Raw genomic sequence first — 20,046 nt, forward strand, 5'->3', positions numbered from 1 at the left:
TTATCTAAAAATTAATCTTCCTAAACAGATTTCCACCCCCCTTCAATTTGAAAGCTAAACTTCTGAGTCTCCACTTCAGCAACTTCATATCTGAAGAGCCTACATCTGTAAAAACATTTCAAATGAAAACACTAAGACAACCCCCAGAGAAGCAAATAAAATGGGAATTAAGTATATAGCAGCCTTTCTACGGTTACATTCCTAATAATAGCAGATTCTAATTTGATGCCAAACAGAGGTTATATAATAAAATCAGTGAGCAATCTAGTTCTTTTGGTTTCAGTAGAACATTTAGGTGCTTCAGTAATTGTCTCTGTTTCCCCATTTATGCCAATATGGATGGATTACGTGTCTCCGAGACCTGGAAGCAGCGGGCACATTAGTTAGGAAGAAGCATGATTGTACACTAGAGCAAGTGGCAGAAAAAGTGTACGATGAAATGTCTAGGCTCCAAGGGATATGCTGTTAATACAATTGCCAAAACACAAACGTCAAAGATGGATTTAAATTTTCAAGTCATAATTTAAAATTACTCAGCCAGACTTTAACACTCTTACACAAACCACTTTATTCGTTAATAAGACCACTAACGAACAGTAAGACAACCTACCTCCAAAAAAAGATACTAAGCCTACTTTAGGGTACTAGTAATATGTTTTTGGCTTTTTTTTTTTTTTTAATTCTCTCTCCAATTTACACCCATGGTCTGGACTATCTGTTAAATTTTAAAAACCATTTTTTTTCTAAATTGTCATTAAGGGTAACAAGACATAATTTTATAAAACATGAAGGCATTACAATTCTAAGTTTCAAGGAGTCTCCAATTTATCTTTAGAACTCAGGATATAAATGTAGCCAATAGTTTTCACTCATTTCAGATTTTGGTAAAGGTGCTATAAGCATTTAATGAAGCATCTTTGATCCATTTCTACAATCAAGAAATGACAAGATGTTATCTTCAGAAATGACTTCACAAGTGACTCTTGTGCAGAAAACTTTCAGCATGAGAACACTGGGTAGGCAGATTTGAGGCACAGTTTGAAGCAAACTTTTAAATTGTGGTAAAATATACAGAACCTAAAATGTACTATCTTAATTACTTTTAAGTGTACTATTCAGTGGAATTATTCACAATGCTGTTCAACTATTTCCATTATCCATATCCAGAGCTTTTTCACATCCCAAACAGAAACTCTGGACCTACTGAACAGTAATTCCCCCTTCCTCTTTTCCCCTAGTTCCTTCCAGCCCCTGGTAACCGCTAGTCTACTTTCTGCATCTATGAATTTAAAGCAAACTTTTATTTTTTTTTTTTTAAGCAAAAAACAATCCAACAAACAGAACTACTCCACTTCTATAGGGCATGGGCAGTCAGACAACAAGTTCATAAAACTTTCAGTGAGGCCATGGGGGCCTATTTTCCCCTGCATTTCAGCCATCAAATTTTTTTACATCTATTTTGACAGGTAGACCATACACAATCTTTTCATCTCTTTATCAATTTAGCAAATATTATCTGAGTGCCTACATATGGCCGGTACTCTTAGTTCTGGAAGAAACTAAGATAGACCTCGTCGCTGCCCTCGCAGCCCTCACATTCTGGTTAACACTGCTTCACTTTATCCCCAAACTCTGTAAAGCATGGAAGAGTGTGCAATTTTGATGAGATACCAATGATATGACACAAGCCTTGTGTCAATAACCCATTTTCAGCATCAGAATTGCTAGAACATTATCTACTTTTCACTATTATTTTTGGTCAGTGCTTTACAGGTGATAGATACAAGAAGAGTTGAACTCTATTCCCAATGGATGATGAATATTATGATGAATATTATGCCCTTATGTTGGCCTTCTGGATCTCTGTATCATTTAATTCAACATCTGACAAAACATATAGAAACCAGTGATAGAAAGAGATATGCTTTAGGTTTTCTAATATTTTCTATTTTAAATATCCAATTTGGGATTCCATTTATATGAAATGCCCAGAATAGGCAAATCCAAAGGGACCAAAAGATTGATTAGTGATTGTTAGGGGCTGGGATAGAAGAGAATGAGGAGTGACTGCTAATGGGTACAGGAGTTTCTTTTTGGGGTGATAAAAATGTCTTAAATGGTGGTGGTGGTTGTACAACCTTGTGACTAAAACACTGAATTTTATACTTTAAAATGGTGATTTTACGGTGTGTGAATTATATCAATTTTAATAAAAAATTTAGGTATTCAATAAAGCTAGACACAATGGTAGTAGTGAGAACACATCTTTTAAGTCCATATATAGCTACCAGAGGGTCCTTCCTACAGACTGTAAAAAACAGGTTGGCCCATTCTGAAGTGGCTGCAAACAAGCAGTATATACTGGGGCAATCTGTGAATTCAGATTCAAGCTGGGCAGCATCTGGACAGGAAGTAGAGGAGAAAATCATCTGGTCAGACAAGACTGTCTCCCCATCAGCAGAGGCCCTAATACGTCCTTAAATCACACTCAAACCCCCACATCTGCTTGAAGCAACAGGAATTCAGGTCCAGATAGAAATTACTAGGATTTATCTGCAAAGGAACTCCTATGTTTATACAGACATGGTATTAGATATATACCTGGTAGATTACACACCCCTCCTATGCAGTACATGCCCGCATTAAACATGGAAACTAGACTTTCTCCATGAAAAACCACAGAAATTTTAAAGGTAAATCTGATTTTACCCTAAAATATTTGATATTTTCCTGTTATTAGGAAACTTATTCACCCACCCATGCCTGCACCCACTCACTGATTTATCTACTGTGGTCATCATACTCATTAACTCCTAGGCAAAATCAGTGTAAAAACATTCGATGCCACTTACAAATGGAATGGGTATTGCTAAAAGGACTACAAAACAGTGTTAAGATTTCAGACTCCCCTAGTTGTAAGACAAAAAATAGTATGTAAACACTTGAGAAAAAAAGACAGTCATTTGAAATAGGAAAACCCGAACACTTTGCCCGCTCTGTTTAGAAACAAAAGTAACAGGCTGCTCAAGAACTCAGAGATGCACACAATTATGATTTTATTTGTTAAGTTACAATAGCCAAAAGAGCTTTACAGAAGGCAAAATAAACTACATATCCATTTTAGAAAAGTCCTTTTTGTTTCTTTAAATCAGAGGCCCCCTCTAGTGTTTGAAAGCAGTCACAGGCAACACACAATGCAATTGAAAGTAAACAGTCACAGCATTTTACCCGACCTTCCAAAACAAAAGGCTTGCTTCTGTTCCATTCAAGTGGCACAAAAATCAATGAGAGAAAAATAGCTAACCATAATTAATATTTCAAATTCTTGCTATGATTCAGATTCATTATCCTCTCATTCAGTAATTTATTATTTACTGCTGGGTTATTTTTTACTAGATTAATACTCTGTTAATAAGGAAAAAATATGTAATAAATATAGGGACTTTAATTTCCCTAATAAGAAATATATCTCATTTAAAATGACAGAAAATTAATGTTACCATATATCCTACTCTGCTTTGATGGAAGTTATTGGTAACTTCCTAAAGTATATACTTAATTTTAACTTTATTATACTTGGAAATCAGAACTTTTTAAAGTACGTATATTTTGAAATTCACCCTAATCTGTGACTTTGCTAAAACTTTTTCAGTACTCTGTAAAAGGAGGTGGGAAGCGTTGTTTTGAGGACAAATGTTGGCTCTGAAGAATATGATATAAAGGAACTCTTAGAGTTTATACAGACATGGCACCGCATAAATCCAATGACTGAATCTCGTGCACTTTTGAAAAAGATTGATTGAAATTAGCGAGAGTAAAAAATAGTTGATTTTCACTCTATTTTTTCAGCTAATGTCTTTATGTGTCTGTTTCCATGTTCTATTACAGAGGGTTTAAGCTGACAGCTAGTATTACTATAACTGGAAAATAAAAAGAAATCTCTAATTTTAACAAAAGAAAACAATGCAAACTTGAGGAAGAAACCAACAGACAAAACTATATTAAGCTAATACTTCATGTTCTTAAAAGTTATAAGTACACTGAAAATTTGAAAATTCAATAGCTCTTGAAACACATTTAATCTGTATTAACTTTATTTAAATAAGTGACCAATTTGTCACCCAACATGTCATATGGCTTCTCTGCACTGATCTTGCTTTGTTTTCAAACTTGTCACTTGCAAATATTGTAAGTTAAGAAAAAAAAGGTCATCTAAAATGAGTTAAACTGGTTACAATTGGTCTCAACTTTTAAGAATTTACATTCAAATGGAATAGGACGCAGCATTTTTAAAGTGCAAGATATACTCTTTTGGCTCAACATGAAACATTATAGAACTGGAAATTACCGCAGTCATTTCTCCTACAACAAACTTAGTTAAAAGCTGTTTTGAAAGTTAGCCATCAGATTATAAACTATGAAAAACACTGAAAAGTCATTCAAAATGAGTATATAAAATGCAAATTACAAATAAAACCAGTGTGGGAGAGGTAGCATAAAGTAAATAAGATCAAATAAATACTATACAATAACATACAAAATTTTGCTTATAAAAAACTGAAAATACCATTTTAAAACATCCATTTTCCTCACTTTTGAGGGTTTTACAAAGAAATTAAAATTTAGACTTAGAGTCTCTATAAAGCTTTTCCAAATGTTATTAATTACTGGCATTGCTTTTTGCCAAAATCTCTCTGATCTGTCGGTCGAGTTCACTTATTATTCGATCCTCGTGATTATACACACCCGTTCTCATCAAAGTATCCCTTTCTTCTATCAGGCGAGTCAAATAATCATCCAAACCTTCTTCCAATACACTGCCATGGGGGCCATCCTTTTTTCCACTTGCAATCTCTGTGGAATCCTGGTATTGTTTTTGCTCTTGTTGCCTTAACCTGAGAAGTCAAGAACAAATGCCATTCTAGCAACTGTGTTGGTTTTCTTAATGTCACTATTTAAAAACAAAATGATTCAATGGTAAGACAAGGTTTTAGTAATATTTTCAGGAAGAAAACAAACAAAAAAAAAACAATGTTCCACTTGGCTAGTCAGAGTCTGCACATTTATAAAAGGCAACTTTAAAAACAATACTTGTTTTTCTAATTACAACATACATGAAAACTAGATATTTTGGAGCTGTGACAAAATACATGAAAACTAGATATTTTGGAGCTGTGTAAAGAAGAAAATAAAAATTATCTGTAATGTGATCCCAATTTGAGTAATATTTTTCTGTATTTTCAAGTTTAAAAATGCATATATGTACTTAAAATATGTATTTTTTGAAAAACTTGATGATACTACATATGCAATTCTGTATACTACTTTTCTCATTTATATAGAGTTTTTTTATATCATTAAATGTTCCTCTAAATTGTTTTATAATATTCCATCATTTGGGGTATCATCATTTAGTCATCCTTTATTATTGATCTTTAGGTTGCTCCTAAACCTTTGTTGTTGTTGTTTTGAACATATTTTTAAAAATTCATTCAACAAACATTTATTTGTGCCAAACACATTTTGGGGATACTGCAGTGAACCAAGAAAAAAATTCCCTACTATTATGGAGTTCTATCTCTATCTGTAGAAAGTGAAATTCTGTACGTATGTGTGGTTCAAAGGGCATATGCATGTTAAGGTTTTGTATGGATATCTTCAAGTTATGTTTGTTATAATCTCATTTGGGGATGAGAAAAGGAGAGTAGATGCTGACCTGAGATTTGGGTATTTCCAATAGAATACTGTTGAACAAACTGTCTTGAAACTGGAGCAGTAATAATAATACTTAGTATATTTTGTTTGTTTGAGACAAGGTCTCACTCTGTCGCCCAGGCTGGAGTGCAGTGGTGTGATCACAACTCACCGCAGCCTCGACCTCCTGGGCTCAATGGATCTGCCCACCTCAGCCTCCCAAGCGGCTGGGACTATAGGCCATGCCACCACACCCGGCTAAATTTTGTGTATATATATTGTTTTTAGAGACAACATTTCATTATGTTTTCCAGGCTGGTCTGAAACTCCCTCACTCTCTTAACCACTTCTTGGATAGCATGATATATTGCCCCTTACTGTCCTGGTCACATGCCATTGGAAGCTCTCTAGGTAGCTGATTTCCCTTAAAGTGTGTTGCACAGTGATAAGAACACCCCAGAGGTGATTTACCAGTACTGAATACTGAACACTACATCTATGAATGTCCCTAACTGCACTGACTCTTCAGTAGCCAAATCACACCATTATTAGTGGCCACGTAAGTTCTCCTAGGCTTCTTCACATGAACTGTTTCATATCTTATCTATCACTTAAGTGATTTTTCTTATAGCTTATACAGAGGACTCTGCTTTTGTCTCTAATATATTTAATCTTGTTGGTTTCAGTTCTCTCAGAATCCTAATTTATTAAGACATTAGTAAGATTCAATTGTGTATGATCTACAAATTTGATAGACAACATGGATATCTTTAACCCACCAGAACAGTGCTTAGCAAACAGCAGGAGCTAAATATATATTTGCTAAACTAGAACCAAGAAAGTGCTATATTTTGGAAGGCAAGGATATTATAATTCACTAATTTGTAATATCTTCCAAGTCTACAACATGTAGATACCAAATAAATATTTCCTGAATAAATGAGAATAAAAGTACCACAGATTGAATCCTGTTAAGCATGGTACTTAGAGCTGACCTTTTACAACTGGTATTTCTTCAATTATCTTTTAAATATAGTTATTTAATTCAGCTAGGAACCCACTTAATATAGTGACCACATTTTTCTCCACTTCATACATGGAGATATAATAAGGTACTGTTTTAAATGTAATGTGTACGCTCTGAACTGTGTCCCTGTCCAATTCAGATGTTGAACCCTTAACCTCCAATGTGATAGTATTTGGAGATGGACCTTTGGGAGACAATCAGGTTTAGATGAGGCCATGAGGATGAACTCTCATCATGGGATTAGTGCTCTCCTAAGAAGAGACATCAGAAAGAGGACACAGCGAGAAGGTGGCTCTCTAAAACCAACCACACTGGCACCATGATCTTTGACTTCTAGCCTCTAGTACTGTGAGAAAATAAACTTGTTTAATCTACCCACTCTGTGGTATTTTTTTTAACCAGTCCAAGTTAACTAAAACTGCACTTTGCTCCAAGAAAAATATACAAAACCCTTGATAAACTAAGCTAAAAAGTCTTCCCCCAAAACCACCCTCCAAAAAGACTAGAATTCATTTTTATGCTGCTTCCTAGTGATTACTTTTCTAACATGAAACACTTGAAGTTGTGATTCAGATGAACACAGCACTACAGAGAAGCCCAGTGTAGCATAGTAGTTAAAATGCAATCTCTGGAATCGGATTTGAACTCTGGCTCCATGATTTACTAGCTACATGATCTTGAATAATGTTTAAGCTCTATCTTTAATCTTCAATCTCTTCATCTTGAAAACGGTGAAAATATCTTCCTCACAAAGTAGCTCTGAAGATTTAAAAAAAAATGAGCCGGGCAATATAAGACATTTAAAACAGCTCCTGGCACAAAGTAAGGGCTCATTAAGAGCTATTGTTACAGATATTAATAATATAACTAAATTTGAAATTTCTTATACTTTATATAAGTCAAGACTCAGTTTAATAGTAGCAATAATCCTGATATCATCACACAAAAATAAATTTTAAAGTAGTAATGCTATCAATGGAAATACAAGAGCTGAATGGACTTGCCATAGCTGTATTCATAGAAAAAAAAAAAGTTTAATAGTCTTTGGCATAGATTTTCTTTTCTTTCTTTTTCAATTTGACACAAGGTCTCACTCTGTCACTCAAGCTGGAGTGCAGTGTGGCATGATCACAGCTCACTGCAGCCTGGATCTCCTGGGCTCAAACGATCCTCTCAAAGTGCTAGGATTACAGGCATGCGCCACAGTACCCAGCTGGCATAGATTTTCTATTGTATACGTCTGCTACATTTTATATATGATCTACTTTATCCTTGGGAGACCTGAAGTTGTACCTTCCCTAAACCAAACTTTGGTTTTTGAAAGAAACACTTTTAGTTACTATACCTGTTCAATTCATTTCTTATATCCAACAATTCTTGTCGCTCGGTTTTTACTGTATCTTTTTCCTCAGCGGCAAGGTAACGTAGTCTCATCTGTTCCAATTCTTCCTGCTGTTTTTTAAGACGAGCCATTTGACTTTCTTGCTCCCTCTTGAAAGAAACAAAGAAACAAGCCATATCCTTAATATTAGGAACAAATATTTTATATGACTTTGACTTGGGATTATAATCCTATTTGACAACACCCATGATATAGCCACACACTGCCAATTCTTTTTTTTTAAGAACAGAGTCTCACTGTGTTGCCTAGGCTGGAGTGCACTGGCTAGTCACAGGAGCAACGAAGCACACTACAGCCACAGACTACTGGGTTCAAGCAATCCTCCTGCTTCGGCCTCTGGGCCCAAGTAGGAGTACCTGGGCCCAAGATGTGTGCCCACCCTTGCACTGCTAATTTTATGAGTTATATATTATCTAGAAATACCCAGCTAGGTTTTCTCTAAATACTCTATTACTTCTCTTTTACTATAAGTCATAATCCTTCAATCAGTGATTGATATTAGCTGACTATCACAGGACAACAGAAGTTGAAGGCAAGAAAGAGGGTGCTATCAATACAATGAACTGCCAAAAGGCTAGTGGTAAGAGCAGCATCTGAGAAAACCACCATACAAAGATGTACCTAGAAAAATTCAATAACTGTCCCTATACAAATCACTAATTCCACTCCTACTTCAGTAAATATGCCTTTCCACTCTGTTCTCCAGACTCGTACAAAAACCTATGCACATATATTCTTAAACAAAAATGAAAACAAACAATACATTCTAGTTTGCATTTTTAAAAAAGTTTAACTATTCTTCAGGTCAATAGATAAAGTCTTTTAAAATAAATGAGTAACATTCCACATAATGGATATTCCATGACTTATTCAACCACTTTCTCAATAACAGACCTGTTGCTACTACAAACAATGCTGTAATAGGACACCTTGTCATCTATCACACAGTTAGTTCAGGAATCCTTAAGTCATTTTCTTTTGTTTAGGACAGAATCCCAAAGTGGGAGAGCTGAGTCAATAGGTTTTTGTTAACTATTTTTTTAAAGTATTTATTGAATTGTAACAAACAGAAAACTGCCAAATGACATGGTACATTTTGATATACTTTCACAAAGTAGACCACTCACATACCCACCATCCAGATCAGACTGCCAGAATCCCAGAAGTCTGTGTCTCTTCCCAGTCACTAACCATTCACCCTTTCCCAACGATAACTACTACCCTAATTTTAAAAACACAAATCAGTTTTGAACTTAACACAGAATCTGTACAGTAAGTATTTGTGTCAGGGTTCTTTCATTTAACATTGTTTTTGAGACTCATTGTTCTCTGTAGTTAATCATTTACATTATTATACAGCATTCCATTGAATGAATATACAATTTATTCATTCCACTGCTGAAGGACATTGGGCAGTTTCCAGTTTTGAGTTATAAATAATGGTGATGTGAAGATTTTATACATGTCTTTTGGAACACATTTGTATGCATTCCTACTGGATATATACATAGGCTTCAAATTGCGTGGTCAGAGGACGTAAGAATTACAACAGCATTAGTAAATACAGGTTTTAGTATCCTTTATCTGAAATGCTTGGGGCCATAAGTGTTTTGATTTTGAAATATTTGCATATACGCAATGAGATATCTTGAGGATGGGACCTTCTAAACATGAAATTCACTTATGTTTCACATACACCTTGTATACACAGCCTGAAAGTAATTTTACATAACGTTTTACACAATGTTTTAAATAATTCTGTGTGAACTGTCACATAAGGTCAGGTGTAGATTTTTCCACTTGTGGTGTCCTGTCAGGGCTCAAAAAGTTCAGATTTTGAAGCATTTCGGATTAGGGATGTTCAACCTGTATTTCCAAACAGTTTGCAAAGTACTCTTATCAATTCATACTTCCACTTGAGCATTCCAGTGCTTTATATTCTTGCCAACACTTTGTAATGTCATTTTTTTCATTTTAGCCATTTGACAGGTTACATAGTAGTATCTCATTGTGATTTTATCTTGCACTATTCAAAGACCAGTGAGGTTGAACACATTTTAATAGTTTTAATGACATTTAGGTATCTTTGTTTACAAAGTTCCTATTTATGCTTTTGGTACTTTACTTGGTTGTCCATCTTCTGTTATTGATGTTTATAAATACTGGATAAGCCCTTTGTCAATTATATGAATTACAACTATTTCCCAGCAGTCTTTGGCCTTTTTACTCCTTTAATGATGTTTTTAATAAAGAGAAGTCCTTGATTTTAACATAGTTCAGATTTTTCTGTTTATTCCTTTTTGGTTAACCGTGCTCTTTCCTATTTAAGACATTTTTTTGCCTGTCTCAATCTTGAAGATATTCTTTTACGTTACCCTCTTGAAGTTTCACTTTTTCCCCATGTAGAGCTCAAACTAACCTAGCAACATTTACTGAAAAACATCTCTTGTTGCTTGGCAGTTATCACCTGTCACATATCACCTCTGTCCATATATGTATGTTTTTGTTTCTGGATGCTCTAAACTGATCTATTTATCCTTACATTAATACTACACTGTTTTAATTACTGTAACTCTTGTAACAATGTCTTAATATATGATAGTGTAAGTTCTTCTACCTTTGGCTATTCTTCAAAATAATTTTAGCTTTTCTTGGCTCTTACATTTTCATATAAATTTCCATTTCTAAGGCTAAAAAAAACCTGCTGAGATTTTATGATGATTATATTGAATCCACAGATCAGTTTGGCCAAAACCAGTGTCTTTAAAATATTGATTTTTCAATCAATGAAATGGTTTACCTAATTATGTAGGTCTTAACTTTTGATAATAGTTTATAGTTCTCTATATGCTAAGACTAACATATTTCTTTGATTATATTTTAGATGTTACTGTAAATGGTAGAGCTTTACAGTTTTCACTTCCTAATTGCCTCTAGTAAACAAATAACATTGATTTTTACATACTGACTTTGTTTCCAGCCAACTTGTGAAACTCACTTATTCCTAATAGGTCACTGTAGATACTTTTTAGCTTTCTAAATACATCTGTGTTATCTGCAAATAAGGGTAGTTTTATTTTCTCCTTTCCAAATAATACACTATTTCTTTTTCTTGCCCTATTACACTGGCTAGAACACCTCTAATACAATGCTGAAAAGAAACGATAATAGAGGGAATGTTTCTTTTATTTCTGATCTCAGAGAAAAGTTTCATTATTTTAAGAATGTTTTTTGTAGGCTTTATGTAAAAACTCTTTATTAGATTAACAAATTTCCTGTCTAGTCTTAGTTTGTTAATGAATATGACTTTTTCTGCAGCTATTGATATGTTTTTTGGTTTTTTTCTCCTTTAATCTTTGAATGTGGTAAATAACCAACCTTGCATTTGTTTAGTAAATAAACTTCATTGTGATGCTTACAAGTCTAATATCTTAAACTTGTATCTTTAATGTTTTAAAAGACTGGCCAATTAATTTTGTCCTTATAAGCTTTTAGGATCAAGGTTATGCTAGTCTCATTAAAAAAAAAAGTAAGAAGCATTTTTCACTTCCCATTTTCAAAAATCTTTGTGTAAGATTAGTGTTATTTCTTCCTAAAATGTTTACTAAAATTCAAATGTGAAGACATATGGGTCTGGAGCCTTCTTTGTGGGCAGGTTTTTTATACAGATTCAATTTCTCTAACAGCTATAAGACTATTTCTATTTTCTGTTTCTTGGTGTATCAGTTTTGGAAGTTCTTTTTTCAAATTCACATGAAATTGTTCATACTATCCTCTTATCTCTGTAAATGTCTTTGAGATCTGTAGTCTCGTCTCTTTTTTCAACTCCTGATATGGGTAGTTACTGTCTATTCTTGTCCTTGAATACTTGCTAAGTGGGGGTGGGGTCCTTTCAAAGACATGACTTTTGGCTTCATTGATTTTTCTTGTACATTTTCCCCCATTTCATTAATTTCTATTCATCTTATTTCCTTGCTCCCATTTTACTTTCTTCTTGTTCTACTGAGTTTTTGAAAGGAATATTTAGAGAGATTTATTGTCTTATTTTCTAAACACAACTGTGGTTATACATTTCCCTCTAAGCACAGCTTTCACTAAATCCCACACTTTGATGTGTTTTATGTGCACTATTTTTCAGTTCAAAATATTTTCTAATTTTACTGTGGTCTCCAGTTTACCATGGGTTACGAGAAGTATACTACTTAATATTCACTCATTTGGGGACATTTCTTATTATCTTTTTATTTCTAGCTAAATATCACTGTGGTCAGAGAACATATTCTAAATTACAATCTTCTGGAATGTGCTGAGAATTGTAGTTTAATCCAGCATATAAGCAACTGGGCTAAATGTTCCATGTGTACTAGAAAATAGTGTATATTCTGGACTTTTTTGATGAAGTGTTCTAGAATATACCAATGGTTAGTTGTGTTGCCCAAATCTTCTACATTGTTACTTATTTTCGATCTGTTTGCACCATCAGTTCTCAGGAGAGTTATGGTAAAATCTTCTATCATTATAGATTTACCTATTTCTCTTTTTAGCTCTATTAATTTTTTTAATCTAATTTGTTGCTGTGTTACCAGGTACAAATGTAGAATTGTTGTCATCTTCTAGGTGGATTAACCCCCTTTTATAACTATGAAAACTCCCTTTACCTACAGTAAAATGCCTCTAGCCCTAAAGTCTGGTTTGCCTAATATTAAGTATTGCTAGACCAGCTTTCTCTTACTTAGCACTATTGTAGTATATATTTTCCTTCTGTTAGAATTCAACCATCCTATGTTTTTTTTAAATATATTTTTATTATACTTTAAGTTCTAGGGTACATGTGCACAACGTGCAGGTTTGTTACATATGTATACATGTGCCATGTTGGTGTGCTGCACCCATTAACTCGTCATTTAGCATTAGGTATATCTCCTAATGCTACCCCTCCCCCCTCCCCCCACCCCACAACAGTCCCCGGTGTGTGATGTTCCCCTTCCTGTGTCCATGTGTTCTCACTGTTCAATTTCCCACCTATGAGTGAGAACATGAGGTGTTTGGTTTTTTGTCCTTGCGATAGTTTGCTGAGAATGATGGTTTCCAGTTTCATCCACATCCCTACAAAGGACATGAACTCATCCTTTTTTACGGCTGCATAGTATTCCATGGTGTATATGTGCCACATTTTCTTAATCCAGTCTATCGTTGTTGGACATTTGGGTTGGTTCCAAGTCTTTGCTATTGCGAATAGTGCCGCAATAAACATACGTGTGCATGTGTCTTCATAGCAGCATGATTTATAGTCCTTTGGGTATATACCCAGTAATGGGATGGCTGGGTCAAATGGTATTTCTAGTTCCAGATCCCTGAGGAATTGCCACACTGACTTCCACAATGGTTGAACTAGTTTACAGTCCCACCAACAGTGTAAAAGTGTTCCTATTTCTCATATCCTCTCCAGCACCTGTTGTTTCCTGACTTTTTAATGATCACCATTCTAACTGGTGTGAGATGGTATCTCATTGTGGCTTTGATTTGCATTTCTCTGATGGACAGTGATGATGAGCATTTTTTCATGTGTTTTTTGGCTGCATAAATGTCTTCTTTTGAGTAGTGTCTGTTCATATCCTTCACCCACTTTTTGATGGGGTTGTTTTTTTCTTGTAAATTTGTTTGAGTTCACTGTAGATCCTGGATATTAGCCCTTTGTCAGATGAGTAGGTTGCAAAAATTTTCTCCCATTCTGTAGGTTGCCTGTTCACTCTGATGGTAGTTTCTTTTGCTGTGCAGAAGCTCTTTAGTTTAATGAGATCTCATTTGTCAATTTTGGCTTTTGTTGCCGTTGCTCTTGGTGTTTTAGTCATGAAGTCCTTGCCCATGCCTATGTCCTGAATGGTATTGCCTAGGTTTTCTTCTAGGGTTTTTATGGTTTTAGGTCTAACATGTAAGTCTTTAATCCATCTTGAATTAATTTTTGTATAAGGTGTAAGGAAGGGATCCAGTTTCAGCTTTCTATGGCTGAAACTGGATCTTTCTTCAGCTTTCATATGGCTAGCCAGTTTTCCCAGCACCATTTATTAAATAGGGAATCCTTTCCCCATTTCTTGTTTTTGTCAGGTTTATCAAAGATCAGATAGTTGTAGATATGCAGCATTATTTCTGAGGGCTCTGTTCTGTTCCATTGGTCTATATCTCTGTTTTGGTACCAGTACCATGCTGTTTTGGTTACTGTAGGCTTGTAGTATACTTTGAAGTCAGGTAGCGTGATGCCTCCAGCTTTGTTCTTTTGGCTTAGGACTGACTTGGTGATGCAGGCTCTTTTTTGGTTCCATATGAACTTTAAAGCAGTTTTTTCCAATTCTGTGAAGAAAGCTTGATGGGGATGGCATTGAACATTCCATGCTCATGGGTAGGAAGAATCAATATTGTGAAAATGGCCATACTGCCCATCCTATGTTCTTATATTTAAGGTGTACCTCTTACAAAGCATATTGTTAGCTTTTTAAATTCAGCTTTTAAATATCTGTCTTTAATGGGAGCATTTGGTCCACTTATATTTAAAGCATTTGGTGATATAGATTTAAATCTTTCCATCTTATGATTTTCTATTCATTCCATCTATTTTATGTTCCTTCTTCTCTCTCCTTTTAATCAAATAATTTGTCAATTTTCACTGTAAATCTTGTTACTAAATCATTTTTAACTCTTCTTTAAGAAATATGTGTTCCTCACTTAACAGAATCTAATTAGGACTTTTACAACTTCAGATAATGCAACATACTTTAAACATTTCACTCTCTTTCTTCGTATTTTTGCCATAAATTTTAATTCTATGTATATTTTAAAGTCAACAAATACTGTTATTGTTGTTTTCCTACAACCAATATCCATTTACAGTTAGCCTGATATTTAATTTCCATTGTTCTTTACTCTTCTGCATTTCAAAGCTTTCTTTTGAGATCATTCTTCTTCTGCCTGAAGAACCCAGGTATTTCTTTTGCTTCAGATTTGCCATGACAAATTCTGCCAATTTTTGTCAGTCTGAAGTCTTTCATTTATAAATAATGCTTTTACTGGGTAACAAAATTTTAGTTCAGCAATTGTTTTCTTTAGTACTTTAGGGATGCTATTTTACTGCCTTACAAATTTCTTTGTTTTTGTTAAAAAGTCATCTGTCAGTTTTATCATTGCTCCTTTGAAGGCAATGTAATCTGCCCACCTCTGCCCCCAACAGCTTTTAAGGTTTTTCTTTGCTTTTTGTCAATTTTGCTGTGATGCATCTAGGTAGGCTTACTTTGTATTTATCCTGCTTGCAGTTCATAGATATTTTTGAATCTATGAACTGATATCTTTTTTACTTTTGGAAAATTCTTAGCCAGTATCTCTTTAAATATTGCTTTCTCCCCATTCTTTCTCCAATTGCACATAAGATAGTCTCAAAATATACCACTTCTCTAATACATTTCTTCATCATATCACCTATTTTCTAGAGTATAATAATGATAGTATTTCGAACTTCTTGTCTGATATTCCAAAATCTGAATTACACTTGTTAATTTCTAATGAGCACAAGACATAAACAGGCACTCCACAGATGAAGAAATGTAAGTGGCATGGCAAAACCCTGTCTTTACAAAAATCAGCCAGGCACGGTGACGTGCACCTGTAGTCCCAGATACTTGGGAGGCTGAGGTGGATGACCTGAGCCTAGGAGATCGAGGCTGCAGTGAACTGTGAATACACCACTGCACTCCAACCTGGGTGACAGACCTTGTTTCAAAAACAAACACAGGAAAAGATGCTCAAAGTTATTAGTAACTAGAGGAATGAAAATGTAAGCCCCAATGTGACACTACTTGGGGCCAACCAAACTGAAAAATTTAAGACATCTGACAATAGCCAATTGTTGGCAAAAATGTGAAGGACAAGAACAATTAATATGCTACTACTGGGAATTATAAATTAGTATAACAACTTTAAAGATAATTATGTAATATTTAGTGAAGCTGAAGAAATGAATGTCCCCTAGTACCAGAAATCCTCTTTTTAGCTATAAATACTACAGAAACTCTTACAGGTACTAACACATTCAGTGTTCTCTTATCCTGGATAAAATTGTGCAATATTTATAGAGAATGATGCTATGTATTTAAAAGTTCAAAACATACAAAACTAAGCAATGTTGTTTGCAAAAAGACTTTTAATATATCTTATGTTACAAAATTATGATGAAAAGCAAAGGAATAATAAATATCAAATTCAGGATAGTGGTTACCTCTGGAAAGAGAAGACACAGTTGAGAAAGGGACACGGAGGGCTTCCAAAGCATTCATAATGCTCTGTTTCTTAAACCAGGAGGCAGGTGGAAAGAGTAGAAGAACCTTCTTTGAAATGCATATTTCATTTTAAAGTTATTTAAAAAGAAAAACATATCTGGACAAAAATACGCCAAACTGTCTTCTTTGACTGAGGAGAGGATAAGATTGCTGGTGATCTGTAGTGTCTATGTTATATGGTGCTGCAAATTGGCTTTTTAAAAAATTTTTACAATCAGTAAATATGACTGCAAGCAGGAAATAAGTAATAAAAGTTGATTATTAGCTTTAGATTACTCTGTAAAATTAAGTTTTTGAAAAAATTTAACATTTTCTAAAACATAAGAAAATCCTTTAAATGCTTTGAATTTTTAATCAAGTATAGGGCATTAATAATAATCACACACACACACAAATTAGAGGTTAGTGAAAGAAGTCCTCCCCAGTGCCAGGTGCTCTGGGTTAAAGGCTCCTCAATCAAGTGAGTATAATCTTTATTTTGCCTTGGCTGCCTATAAATCCAGAGAGGAGATGTAAACATACATACACTAGACTAAACAGCGGCTAAAAAGTGGCCACTACTTACTCTCCCACTCACACATACCATGTAAGTCTGTGGGAAAAAACTTACAACTAAACTAAAGAACTCAAGTAAAGTTTTCTGAAAATAACCCAGAGCTGACAAGTCAGTAGGAGGGCCTGGATGGTTTCAAGACACAGTTTTTAACCAAGACTTGGACCTCCAACTGTTTTCTTAAACAAAGATTTACATCCCATCCTTGGCTAAATTACTTATAAATTAATCAAATTAATTACTCAGAGTGGATAAGCAGGAGGCTGGACAAGATAGTGCTGATGTCAGCCAATGAAGTCTGTGTTGTTTTAACTAAATATATCAGCTCAGTTTTAAACAGATCTACTGTGCACAAATATGGTAAGGGACCCACAATCCTTCCCAAAACATTAGTTCTCTTTCCTGTCCTGGGAACAAACACACCTACTCTGAATATATCTGACATAAAAATGGTAAATTGTCTACAACAAACTCATACTTCATAACAATGCTTTATTTTTTAAAAAGTAGGTTTTATTCTGCTTAATGATATTCTAAGATGTCAAGAAACGTTTTTAAGTAAATATGCAAATATGTTGTTTAGAGCACAAGTAGGAAAGCAGACAACTTCACTTGAGTATTTGTAGACCAATGCAATTCAAGTATTTGTTTTGGTTTTAAAATATTTCTATAGTATATCTTGAAGAAGAAAAAAAGGAAACTAAATTACCTCTTACAAGTCTAACAAGTAGAACTTTTAACTTTGTCTCATGATATCAAACTTAAGGGTATCACTTCCTCATTTTCTAAATCAGGACTCATTTTATGTTATGCTTATTTATATTTTACAGCTGTTGCCTTCCCAGTTATCAAAGAACAAAAAAGCTTACCACTGGGAAACAGGCTTTTACAGTTGTGAATCAAAAGAAAATTTTTTTTCTAAATAATTAGAAGGTTATAAAATAATTAGAAGGTTATATTTTTAATTCACAAATTGACTATCCTAGGTCACCTCTGAGTAATGGAAATCTCTGTTTAAACATTCTTCTGGCAATGGGCACCAAGCATTAGGTCTTATTTCCAAGCTTTACCAGCTGGGTTTTGTCATTAACATTTATTAACAATCTAAGATATGGCTTTCACCATCTAATCCATACTATACAAATGTTTTGTATGGCCCTCCAGAGGGTTTTGATGTGACAAATTACTGGCAGAGATTACAGCCCCGTGGCTATTCACCAGAGGCAATGTAAAATTAACATGGTACTAATCCAATTTAAACAAAAAGTTGCACAAACAATCTTCTGAACAAAACCAGACAGACAATTCCAAAATTATATTCAAGCACAATTAAATGTGTTTTTAATAAAAAGTTTAAGGAAAAAAAATGGAGTAATTTTCACACACATGAAATGTGCCTATTTGATGAAGTTATTAATTTTAACCTTACTAAAACAGTCAGGGGCAGAGCACAATTCACTATGGTAATCCCAAGGTCTATTACTTTTCTTCTTAAAGTGTTGCATCTCAGTGTAGTCTGCAGAACATCAATGATTCCTAGTGACCTCAAAATGTGTTTACAGTGTTGCCTCTAAAGCAGAAAGTTTGTGGGATAAGGATTAAAATTGGTTTGCAATGAAAAAGCAATGAGCATCTCTGCACTCAAAGAACTTTTCTTTCATGGAGTATAGGTTTCAGAACTGAACCACTAATTTAAAACTTTTTTTTTTTCCTTTTCTTTACAAAAGGTATCTGAATGTTTGTGATATTCTCCTTATTTGAATAAAATAGCTAAAATTACTTTGCAATGCTTTTTGGGCAAGAGGGTAGGAAATACACAAGAAGAAGGTTAAATAGAAAATGGATTAAATGGAAAAAAGATCCAGAAGATAACAAAAGTGTATGAGGATGCGTGTGTTAGGAAGGAGGGATTCTTGTATTGGAGCCTTTCACACTGAATCTTCTTTTAAAGGAGACTACTTCAATACCCCAGTGTAAAACTAACCAAAAGTCAGGAATTTGGGGGATTCTATTCAGAACATTGTTTACTTATTTTTTTTGAAACTACCTCAAATGGTGAAAAACTTAAAGAATGTAATCTATTATATACACATATGAACATGACAAAGTAAAAAGTTCTTGCATAGATACTTCTCAATAAAAAACATGTCAATTATAATGACATTAAGTTTCAATAATTAATGATTATTCAGTTCTCCATAGAAAATGCCCTAACCAATAGCTAACATTGTTCCCCCTTTTCAGCTGATTTGGGTAATGTGTAATGACTGTTCACTGCTCAGCTTCTTCAATGGAAGCACTATTTTCCACTTCTTCCCCATCTACTCTCCATTTAAAAACTTGAAATGATTTCCTATCCAGTAGTGTTATTTGAATCATTTTCTCTTCGAGATATTTCTCCCTTAGCTTTGAGTGACAAACGTGGTGACAGCCCCCAGTGGTCCCCTTGTTTTTCTAATACTTGCTGACTTCATTTACATTTCTTACCACACTGCTATATTCTAAGTAAGTATCAGTCCTCCTAGGTGAACAACTGCTATATCCGTAGCATCCCATTGTGCAAGGTGCCTAGCAGGCTCTCAATAAGCACTTGCTGAATGAATGAAAGAATGAACTAACTACAGCTGTTTCTTCATCTCAATGTACTCACATTCCTTTATACTCAAACTTGGGAAGTTTACCTACTGACACTCTTGCACATCTGTACATTTAGCCCTTACATACTTTTTCCTTCTGTACAGTTTTCTACAGAACGTCTATCACTGCATAACAATATCCCCCAATTATGCACACTTAAGAATTCTGACTGTCAGTCACAAAGCCCTCTAGTATTTGTTCTGTTCATCAATATCAAAAGCTACTGTCCAATTAGGTCCCCACTGACTAAACGCACCACCACCACAGAACAGCTTTATGGCTCATCTCTTTTTAACAACCACTCGTTTAATTCTCAGAATAACCTGTGGAAGAAAATTTCTCATTGTTCAAATGAAGAGACTAATCAGAGAAGTTAAATTCCCAGTCAGAGAGGTAGAACCAAAATTCA

At 34.4% G+C, this 20,046-nt stretch overlaps 1 protein-coding gene across 2 annotated transcripts in view; it reads right to left on the reverse strand.

Moving 5' to 3' along the window:
- Window positions 1-3,039: 3,039 nt before the first annotated feature.
- Window positions 3,040-20,046, reverse strand: part of CEP120 (centrosomal protein 120) — a 78,906-nt gene continuing 61,899 nt past the window's right edge. For both annotated transcript variants that reach the window (XM_009241000.4, XM_054555880.2), the window contains 2 exons: window positions 8,067-8,212; window positions 3,040-4,895 (listed from right to left, as the gene is read on the reverse strand). In XM_009241000.4, the coding sequence (XP_009239275.3) occupies window positions 4,661-4,895; window positions 8,067-8,212 (381 nt within the window). In that variant the 3' untranslated portion in view covers window positions 3,040-4,660. The remainder of the gene's footprint in view (window positions 4,896-8,066; window positions 8,213-20,046) is intronic.

This window comes from Pongo abelii, chromosome 4 (genome assembly GCF_028885655.2).
Source record: "Pongo abelii isolate AG06213 chromosome 4, NHGRI_mPonAbe1-v2.0_pri, whole genome shotgun sequence".
NCBI lineage: Eukaryota > Metazoa > Chordata > Mammalia > Primates > Hominidae > Pongo > Pongo abelii.